This window comes from Electrophorus electricus, chromosome 9 (genome assembly GCF_013358815.1).
Source record: "Electrophorus electricus isolate fEleEle1 chromosome 9, fEleEle1.pri, whole genome shotgun sequence".
Taxonomy (NCBI): Eukaryota; Metazoa; Chordata; class Actinopteri; order Gymnotiformes; family Gymnotidae; genus Electrophorus; species Electrophorus electricus.
The window spans coordinates 15,503,801-15,514,998 of NC_049543.1; the positions used below are offsets into that span (position 1 = coordinate 15,503,801).

At 46.3% G+C, this 11,198-nt stretch overlaps 1 protein-coding gene across 4 annotated transcripts in view; it reads left to right on the plus strand.

Annotated features, from left to right (window-relative positions):
• Positions 1-10,004, plus strand: part of tll1 (tolloid-like 1) — a 45,767-nt gene extending 35,763 nt beyond the window's left edge. For all 4 annotated transcript variants that reach the window (XM_035530204.1, XM_027031651.2, XM_035530206.1 and 1 more), the window contains exons 20-23: positions 1,890-2,017; positions 3,171-3,384; positions 3,980-4,230; positions 7,741-10,004. In XM_035530204.1, coding sequence (XP_035386097.1) covers positions 1,890-2,017; positions 3,171-3,384; positions 3,980-4,230; positions 7,741-7,875 — 728 coding nt within the window. In that variant the 3' untranslated portion in view covers positions 7,876-10,004. The remainder of the gene's footprint in view (positions 1-1,889; positions 2,018-3,170; positions 3,385-3,979; positions 4,231-7,740) is intronic.
• The last annotated feature ends 1,194 nt before the right edge of the window (positions 10,005-11,198 follow it).

Genomic DNA, 11,198 nt, shown 5'->3' on the forward strand with positions numbered 1-11,198 from the left:
AGATATTATCCTTTCAATTTGTGAGTTAGGGAGTCAGGGTTGAGAAGTTAAACTCGTGTCATCCTGGAACACACACACACACACACACACACACACACACACACACACAACATGTGAGATCGACACTGTTTTAAAACTTGCTCACAAGCACCTCTCACGTGCACATATACACACATACACAGAAAACCCAATGCCTCTTCAAGCATAATTAACTGGCTCTGATTTTAAACATCTGTTCTTTCATGAATCTTCAAAGATACAGTGCTTCTCCTGTTTTTCTTGGTGTGTGTGCAGGGATTAGTGTGTGTTTTACAAACCTCAAATAGCTATTATGTATTAAAACTATGTATAAACAATCTATGTCCAAACTTTGTACTTTGGAACAAAGTGCATTTGCCTAAGTCGCTCTCTTTATACAAATTATCAAGGTGTTTGTATAGTAATGCTAATTGGACACTCATTAATCATAAAGCATAGCCCTACACTGCGTACACTGTACACACTGTTTTCCACAACCTTGAGTCAGTCACATTTCCCATTAGCAACACCAGTGAGCATGTTGTACAGCTGGCACAGTGCAGAGCATGCTGAACCTGAGCTAAAATAAGTCCTGTTCCCTAATGACGGTTTTGGTTGGAAACTCACTTTCCATAGATTATTTAGAGAAGGAAAGTCAAGTGTAATGTAGAACAGAGAGGAAGAGGGAGACAGAGTGAGGGAGAGAATGAACTAGACAGGCAGACAGAGAGAGGGAGAGAGGGAGGCTTTCTGGAGCAAGACAGATGCCAGTGGGCTGATACAAAGCACATAACATTAATGGAGTTTGACGTAAAAACGTAACAGAACACACATGCACACTCAGGCTTGCATGCGAACATGAGCCATATATCACAAAACATTCAGTTCACTTGCACCCACACACACAAGCAGACACACAGAGAAATCAGTTGGAACACAAACCCCATAAACCCAGTATAGTAAGAGTGTATGAGAGTCACAGTCTCTCAAGACTTCTTGAGAGTGCTGATCCCAGGCTGCAAACACCTGCAAACACTGACCTGAATCTGAGAGGGAAAAATCCACCCAGTGTGTGTGCAGAAGCTTTGCGCTGTTCACATTTTGAGAAAGTCTTTTGGCGTAAAAAATGTTTGGATGCGCACACAGAGACACACACACACACACACACACACACACACACACACACACACACACACACACACACACACACATACACACACACACACACCCACACACACACCACTCTGTTTGCAGGGTTTTAGTGAAAATGTTTTCCTGGCACAGTTCCTTTGATTCGCAGTAGGTTACCTGTCAGGGCAGCCTCGAGTATAATGAATCAAGCAGACACACACTCGCACATACAGATGTATGACATGTGAAAAATATCTTTATAACTCAAGGGTGGAGTGGCCTTCTTTTAATATAGAGCCCTCAGCCTGTTTTGGTTCCAGAGTGGAGCAGCGGTCACAAAACATTCAGTTCACTTGCACCCACACACACAAGCGGAGCGGAACAACGATCTTGTCTCCCTGAACCCCCCCCATGGGACAAGTCACTTGGGTCTCTCGCATGGTTCCACATCGGAGCCACAGACGAGCCCAGGCTCTCGCCTCTTGGGTAGGGCCCATCCGCAAAGGGAGGCGGCAGGCCGGGTGCTCACCCAGGCCACACCCCCAAAGACGCGACGCGCAGGATCGCAGTGGCTATCCCCTCTCACCCCTCGAATGCACTAACACGCCAATCAGCACCCGCCCGCCCTCTCCGCCACCAACCGCCTTCGTAGGTGGATCATTAATCCCGCCACTGTGCTTTTCCAATGTCCTTCCCCTCCATCCCTCGTACCCTGCTCCCTTCACTTGGTCCCTCCGCAGCGGAGTGTGAGCACAAGATCCACAGCCCCGCTGGCACCATCAGCAGCCCCAACTGGCCCGACAAGTACCCGAGCAGGAAGGAGTGCACGTGGGACTTCAGCGCCACCCCCGGACACCGCGTCAAACTCGTGAGTGCCCACACCCATACCAGGCTCCGCCCCTACTGCCACACCTGCCCTGAGCTTTTCGCCGTGGCCTCGCACGGGCTGGACACGGCCTGCCCTGCACTGGTATTATGAAGGATTATGGGAAATGACACGACACTTTGGTTGTTGCTGGCAGTGTGATTTAGAAGAAGGGAGACAAGAGAGAAGTGCAGCAAGCGCATGAGATCAGCACGCCATCACGCAACTCGTAATCCTTTCAGGCACAAACTCCCATTTCAGGCAAATACAAACACACACACACACACACACACACACACATATCCTACATAGTTTCCACACATGTATTAATACCATGACTCTATTAACCTAATAAATCACACCCGTGTCCATGTTAGAGCGAGCAGCTGTTTCTGCTTGACTGCAACTCCACCCACCTCCCAAAACACCCTCTCCCCATTTTAAAGTGTAAGCAAGTCATATCGAGCCTCCCACAAAAAAAACTCACAGGGGGGAGAGCAGGCATGTCAACGGACAGACCTCCGGTCCATCACCCCCTCTGGGTCTGCATGGGGGAGCAACACACTCAGTGGGCCCTGCTTGGAAATCCGGATCAGTGTTTCCAACCTATAAAGCAGGATTTGTATTTATAGACTCCCAAGTGTTAGTAAAAGCACCTGTAAAGAGTTGAGCTCTAGCGAATGGTACAGCCGGTACATCAGTTTTTCTAACCTCACTGCTGCTCCGTTCCAGTATACTTGCAGTCATTATCAAGCCTAGGAAGATTTTGATACCTTTTGCGAATTAGCCCACAGAACTAAATCGCCATGCCTGCATGGTTAGATGGATGACATGCGAGCAGTTGGTGACACGTGACACGTTCAGTGCAACCCCCCCCAGAGACACAGAGGGAGGGAGGGAGAGACGAGAGAGAGAGGGAGGGAGACAGAGAGGGAGAGGGAAGGAGAGACAGAGGGAGGGAGGGAGGGAGAGAGAGAGAGACAAAATGCTACTGCTGAACAGATTAAAAGGAAATACTTTTAAACAGGTCAGGAGTTGTATATTATCTCCCTCTGTGTAGCCCTTGATTGATCTGTTTCTTTAACTCAGCGAGAGAGAGAGAAAATGGTTCAGTGGCTTGCTTGCTTTCCTTCCTTCCCTCCGTCTGCCCACGCAGGTGTTCAGTGAGTTTGAGATCGAGCAGCACCAGGAGTGTGCGTACGACCACCTGGAGGCGTTTGACGGCACTTCAGACCGGGCGCCCATCCTGACCCGCCTGTGTGGCAGCCGTGTGCCCGAGCCGCTCATCTCCACAGGCGATAGCATGCACCTGCGCTTCATCTCTGACGCCTCCGTGCAGCGCAAAGGCTTCCAGGCTACGCACTCCACAGGTCAGCGCCACTCGGCCCAAGTAATCGCCCCAGTCCGCGTAATAGTCTCAGCCCGAGTAATCTCCCAGGTCCGAGTAATCGCCCCAGTCCAAGTAATCGCCCTGGTCGCAGCCAGCACAGATGAGTGTTAAACATTTAGGTGCATCGTTACTGTATGGTACTGCATAAACAAAGCTGCTTGTTACAGAGCCTGAAAAGTGTCATACCTGATACATCCATATGAACCAAACTGTATCTACTAGTTCCCTCTAGTGGCCTCTTTGTACATTACAGTGTATGTAGGGCTGCTTTAGAACTAACTGGCATGATCAAAAATCAATTTTAATAAATTAGTGTATTGTGCTCTAATAGAATTTAGGAGAAAGTCCCATGTATGTGTTGACCACCTAAATATTTAATGAAATAATGGTTAACCAAGCCGTAAAACAATCACTGATCTGTTTTAGTAAAATAACCAATGGTTATTTGTATATGTGTGCACCTGTATGTGTGTGCACATGTGTGTGCGTGTGTGTGTGTTTGTGTGTGTGTGTGTGTGTGTGTGTGTGTGTGTGTGTGTGTGGGTGTGTGTGTGTGTGTGTGTGTGTGTGTGTAGAGTGTGGAGGCAGGCTGAAGGCAGAGGCCAAGCAGAAGAACCTGTACTCTCACGCCCAGTTTGGTGACAACAACTACCCTGGCCACACCGACTGTGAGTGGCTGATTGTGGCGGAGGTGGGCTACAGCATCGAGCTCACCTTCACCACCTTCGAGGTGGAGGAGGAGGCCGACTGTGGCTATGACTACATCGAGCTGTACAATGGCCGTGACACCCAGGCGCCCAGGCTCGGCCGCTTCTGTGGCTCGGGGGTAAAGACTGAGGCTCTGTGTGTGTGTATGTGTGTGTGTGTGTGTGTGTGCATGGGTGTTTGCCTGTGCTAGTTTGCATTGTGAGCAGATTTGTAATGAAGTTACTGTTCAACAATTCAGTCATGTCCGACTCTTGGATACTCTGTAGGCCAGTCTCCTCCATGCTTCCCTGTTCTTCATGGCTTCTTTCAGTTGCTTGATGTTCATTCCCATGTCCTGCTTGAAGGTATCCAGCCAGCGGGTCCTTGGTCTTCCATTTCCTTCTACCACTGACCATTCCGAGTAACATCTCCTTTTCCAGCGAATTTGCTCTCATCACGTGTCCAAAATAAGTCAGTTTCTGTCTGGTGATCTTGCCTTCCAGGGACACCTCTAGGCTGATATGTTATTGGCAACTATAGCTGTCCATAGGATTCATAGGAGTTTTCTCCAGCACCACAGCTCGAAGGCATTGATTTTTCTCTGTCTGCTTTCATGAGTGTCTCACAGCCACAAGTCACAAATGGGAACACGATGGCCATAATCAGCCTTTGTTTGATGGTGATTGCAACATCTTTGCATTTCCATATTTGGTTCACCATGGCCACCTACCCCAGCACTAATCGACGCTTAATCTCTGCAATCGATGAGGGACCTAAAGAAAACAAAGCTATCAATCACTTCTATTTCTTCATTGCGTGGACTTCTGTGTCAGCAGTGGTCATGATCTTGGTCTTCTTGATGTTTTACATTTATGACATTTAGCTGATGCTTTTATCCAAAGCATTAGTGGTTACTTGGCAGTGGTGGGGGCTTAAACCAGCAACCTTCCGATTACAAGTCAAGTACCTTAACCACTGAGCTACCAATGTTCAGATGTTCAGCTGCAGTCCCATCTTCTCACTTTCTTCTTTCAGCTTCAGGATCAGCTTCTTCAGGTCCTCGTTCTCTGCCAACAGAGTCACATCGTCTGCATATCTCAGATTGCTGATGGTTCTTCTGTCTACTTTCACCCCAGTGCTCCAATTGTCTAAGTCCAGCTTCCTCCGCGTAGAGATTGAAAAGAAAAGGAGAAAGTATGCACCCTTGTCTTGTGCTCCTTTTGATCTTGAACCACTCTGTGTCCCCATACCTGGTTCACACTGTGTCTTCTTGATGGTCGTAGAGTGACCTAATCAACTTGATCAGGTGCATCAGCACTACTACCTCTCTCAGTGCTACCCAAAGCTTTTCATGCTCGATGCAGTCGCAAACCTTGGTGTAGTCAGTGAAGGACAGGTAGAGCTTCTTCTGGTACTCTCTTACCCTTTCCATGATCCATCTGATTTGTGAGGTGTCATGGGTCTCTCTGCCCTTGCGTAATCCAGCTTGGACATTCTTGATTAAGGATGTGGCCCAAGCTCTTGTGGGTGATCTTTAGAAGCAGCTTGCTGGCGTGAGGGATCAGGGCGATCGTTCTATAGTTGGCACAATCCCTGGTGTCTCCCTTCTTCAGCAGTGGGATGAAAACTGATCTTTTCCAATCCTTTGGCCATGTCCTCCATATCTTCTGGCATAGTGTTATCAGTGTGGCTCTTGGGACTGGTTTGAGAAGCTCAGCAGGGATTCCATCGATGCCAGGTGCTTTGTTGTTTGGCAGCTGCCTCAGTGCCCACTCCACTTCACTTTCCAAAAGGTCTGGTTCCAGTTCCTCTTGGCCATTAAGTTCCTCTAAGTACTATTTCCATCTCTTCTTGATGTCCTGCTGGTCACTGATTTCATTCCCATCATGGTCCTTGATGGTTGCTTGGTGGGCAGAGAAAGACTTCTTCACTTGTTTCATGGTAGTTCTTGGGTGTGGCCCTTTTTATAGGCTTCTTCGAGGCTCATGCATCGGCCATTCAGGAAGTTTTTCCTGCCTTCTCTCTGGAAGACAGCATTGAGTCACCTCACCTCGTCCTGCCTGCCTGTAGCCTTAGTCTCTCTTCTGTTATCAGCAATATGGAGGGTGTCTCCAGTTAGCCAGTTCTCACCATGCACTGGATTCTTGTATGGCACATGCTCTCGAGCAATGTCAGTGATGGTTTCCTTGATCTCTATCCACAGTTCATCTGGGTCCCCTCCTTCCTTCCTGAGCATGTCAAACCTGTTCCTTGTTTCGACTGCATATTCCATGGGGATCTTGCTAACATCGAACTTCCTCTGTATGGCAGCACACTTGATTTTGTTTAATCTGACCCTGACTTTGGCTATAAGGAGTTGGTGATAGGGCCCACAGTCTCTGCCTGGTAATGTTTTCATGGATAAAATTGATCCCTTCCATTTTTGCTGACAGAGGATGTACTCGATCTGGTTGCGATGCTGCCCATTTGGGGATGTCCAGGTGTACAGGCGCCACTTCAGCTGAGTGAAGAAGGTGTTGGTGATTCTAAACTTCTTCTGGCAGAACTGCACAAGGCAGTCCATGGCGTCATTCCTTCCCCCTAGGCTGTGTCTGCCGACCACTCCTGAATCCTCTCCTTTTCCAACTTTGGCTTTGAAATCACCCATGATGTAGACAATGTCCTTTCTTGAGGTTCTGTCGAGTGTGCTCTGGACCTGGACATAGAGGTCCTCAATTTCCTGCTCTGATGCATCTGCTGTTGGTGCATATACTTGGATGATAGTCATGTTCAGAGGTTTTCCACTGATACAGATGGGCATTATCCTATCGTTGATGTATTTGGGGCTTTCTACACACCTTGAGATCCTTTTATTGGCCCCAATGGCAATGCCTTTCTCCTTTCCGTCTCGTTTCCTGAGTAGTAAATGGTGTTGTCTGAGCGGAATTCCCCAGATCCAATCCAGTGCAATTCACTGACTCCCACTCAGTCCACGCTCATCCTTTCCATTTCCCTCTTGATGGTATCCAGCTTACCGATGCTCATCCCCCTCAAGTTCCATGTTCCAGTGGTATGCCGTTCTTTGCAACTCAGATGACCCTTTTCATCATGGACCATATCAGCAATTGGGCCCTCTTGTTGCCCCCATCATGGACCACATCAGCAATTGGTTTCCCCCTCTTGTGTCATCCCAGCTGTCCTGATTACTGCGGGTCCTCCTTCATTCTTCCCCAGTCACATGATGGATGCTGTCCAGCCCGGGTGGTCCACTGTCGAGCACCATACTTGAAGCATGTGTATTCTGATCCATAGAGTTTCACGGTGAAGGTTTTACAGGGTAGGTCACCAAGTCTTTCCCCAACCCATAGCACTTAGTCACATTACTGCCGCAGATGGTGTGTCATGTGTTGCCACCCTCCCGGCACTTTAAGCCGACTATGGGGAGGGAGGGCTTACATTGCTTAATTAGATCTTAAATTGGCTGCTTACTTCTTATGTATTTTTGTGACTATGTTTGTAGTTTGGTGTCACATAATAAAAATGTTTTCTTCTTTCTTTTTCTCTCCTCATCTCCCTTTCCCCTCATCCCTCTCTCCCCCACCCCCCGACTCAACCACCCACCCCAATGTATCGCTCTCTCCCCTCCATCCTCCTCACTCCATCTTTCTAGCCCCGTGAGGAGATGTACTCAGCAGGAGACACTGTCCTGATCCGCTTCCACAGCGACGACACCATTAGTAAGAAAGGCTTCCATATCCGCTACACCAGCAGCAAATTCCAGGAGGCACTACACGCGCGCAAGTAGCGCTCCTGTGGCGCTCCGCATCGGAGCAGCCTACTGACGGAACGCTGGAGCCACGCCCGCGCAAGAAGCCGACCTCCTGCAACACTAGAAACTGTGCCCCCAAATCGGACTTGTCTCCTTCCACCCACATGTGGCTGGCCATGATGAGAGCACAACCCACCAGACTCCAACATCCAATCACATGGCCCTAAACTCTGTTCATCTGGCCACGCAGAGATGCTTGACTGGGCTGCGTCCCAGGCCGTATCCCATATCACCTGCCTCCATAGCAACGCTAAATACCGCTTAACATCCCATTAAGGAGAGGGGTGACACCCCTATATGATACTGCGGCCCTACATGGAGAAAAGCAGGGGTGTCCTCAAATGGGTGGGACATTTACAAGCCTGGGAAAACTCGCGGGCAAAAATCTGTGGGCACGCATTTTTGCGTCATGACATGGCAAGTTCACGACAACATTGGAAGTCTAGTTCTGAGAAAATAGCTGCTTTTGCCGCACCATACCTCAACTAAAATGTGCGTGCATGTGTGTGTGTTATATATGTGCGTGTACTGCATGCGTACTGGTGTGCACATTTTCATTTAGGTATGTGTCTGTGTGTTTGTGTGTGTGTGTCTGTGGGGTTTTCCTATAAAACATGAAATCAAAAAAACATTTAACGTTGCTGATGTGTCTGTTTACACGTGTATTCCACCCTCTGATGATGGAATATGAGGACACTGATATCCACAAAATCCTGAATGTTGTCAATATTTCATCAGAATCCAATATACTTTTCATTGGTGAATTCATGTCTGAGTTTATTACAGTCTACTTTTCTTTCGCTTTCGATGGGAAGATGTTATCTAACCGCAAATGTGGTTGTCTTTGTGTTTTGACGCAAGCATGAAGCTGAGTTTGAGATTTCTGATATTAGCATAAGGAGGGACAGAACAGAGATGGACAAACAACTTAACATATTCTACTTAACAAGAACCACAATTAATGTGTAATCAAAGGATCACATTCAGAAGGAAATTTGTCTTTTCTTTTTTGTTGTTTTTGTGGATAAGTTAAAAGTTTTTGTCTCACCTGACTTAGCAGCTGCTTTAAAACAAGACAAAAAACTAGAAACAGGCAGTAAAGCTGTGCATAAAGTATATGTAACAGCTATGACAGCCCGTTACTACAGCCCCCATAATTCTGTGCGCTTACTATGCACTTAACCCAAAAGAAGAGAATGTGTATCTGCCCGTGTGCTTATCCATTCATGCTCTCCAACCAAGGGGCATCATTCAGAAGACTTTGTTCCATGTTTTACAGAAGACACAAGCTGAACCGCATCAGCGAACTGCAACTGAGCATTACCAAAAAAAAAAAAAAGGCCAGTTGGGCTGAAGCCTACTCACAGGGAAGTGGGCTGACTCTATGGGGAGGTAGTCTGCCCGGCAAGGCAGTCGCTGCAGAAGGGAAACCTTAACGGTGCTACTCAGAACTACAGATCCCACGAGGAAGTGCTGTTCGGCAACGTGTGGATACAGCTGCCTGAAGGCACTGCAGGCACAATCATGAAACTGACAGCACCACCCATGTGAGAGAATGCAGGAACAACCATTGCCTTACAACCAAAACGTATATTCTTGCACATGAGGAAGCTTATGTAGATAATGTCTGTTGTCTTTGTTTTGATTTTTTCCTGAAATTATTAATGTATTTTATTTTATATTGAGTCTCATGAATTTTAAAATTCACTGTAAAAAACAAACAAAAAAACCCCCACTGATCTGACGTTGTCAATTTTTCTCCAAGTGTACATACACTTCAGTGATATTATGTGATTTCATATTCGACATTTTGATTATTTACAGTTAGCAGCAGAACGCTGTGGGTCTGATGTTTGATCCTGAGCAGTAGTGTGAATGTGTAAATTGTGTGTGTGTTTGTGTGTATGTGCGTGCGCGTGCACACGCATGTGGATATGTGTGGACTTATTGTTCTGTGATTGATTGTTTCTGGTGTGAATATCTCTTTATGTGCCAAATTTGTGTCTCTCCCTATTCAAGTTCATGAATATTTTCTCCACTGTCTATAACTTCCTGATAAAAAATACTTTTCACTATAATGGTGATTAAAATAATGTCAGGTCAAATATGTATTTCTCTTTATTTCCAGTATTCTGCCTGTTTCTCACTGCCTGGATTGAGCAGTGAGTGTTGCATTTAAAATTTGATCAGTGTTTATATAGTACAACAAACTGAGAGGTCTTAGAGCTCTAGTAGGAAAGCAGCCACAGCTGTTCATAATATTCCTAAATTGTCTTTTATGAGAACAACAGAACAGCTTTAAACCTGCTACTAAATAGATGGCTGTTTTCAGTTCAGAACTGATTTCAACAGTGTAAATTTTCCAAATTTGACCAAAAACTGGCACTCATTATAACTTTACCCAATATGTCCTTAGTACCTAAAAGTATTGGCATATGATTGAAGCCTAATTTTACAGGCTTAAAGCTTTTAGTTTAAAGCTTAAAGTTTCTCTAAGGCAAAAATAATCTTACTCAAAATGAACTGTGATCACTCCCAAAAATTGCAATGGAATGAAAGTTTAAAATTTTCAGTTAAAAAATTTCAGTGCTGGTTTTGCTTCCTCTTTCTACGACATCTATGATATCTATCTATGATATCACACACATCTATCTTCAAGTGCTTGCTGACTAGTGGGAAAAAAAAGAAGTTTGTTCTATGCAGTTCGTCTCCAGGGGATGGGGGCAAAGCCGGTGTTAACCAATTAAATAAATGGTCTCCTTTTCTAGATAAGTGCACCGAGGGACAGATTCTGTCTTCAGTCACTACTGGCCACTTGTGGTTGAAGACAATCGCAGAAGGTGTACGTGCTGGCCTCACTACAAAATGGTTGCAAAGAGCATGACCCAGTGGTGTCATTACAGTGTTACCACACCAGATGTTTCAATGTCTTTGGCATGGGTTACCACTACTACTGGTCATAGCTGAAGGTGGCATGCTGCATTGCACATTTAAATTCAGCAACTTGTGGTTGGAAAAGAAGCTGTTTGGTATATTGAATTATGCACCACTAGGCGGTTCAAGGCAAAAAGATGGTAGCAGCTCTGGTGTGTTTTTATGTTTGACAAGTGTTCAGCAGTTCATTTGCAGTGACCATCCATGTTACCATGTTAGGGCTGGCTATGTTATCATGCTAGACCTCAATGGGAGATACTGTAATTGTAGAACAGCACCTTCAAACCATTGATCATGACAACCATGCCTCTATGTAGTGGCAGAACATTATATGTCTCTCTCTCTCTCTCTCTCTCTCTCTCTCT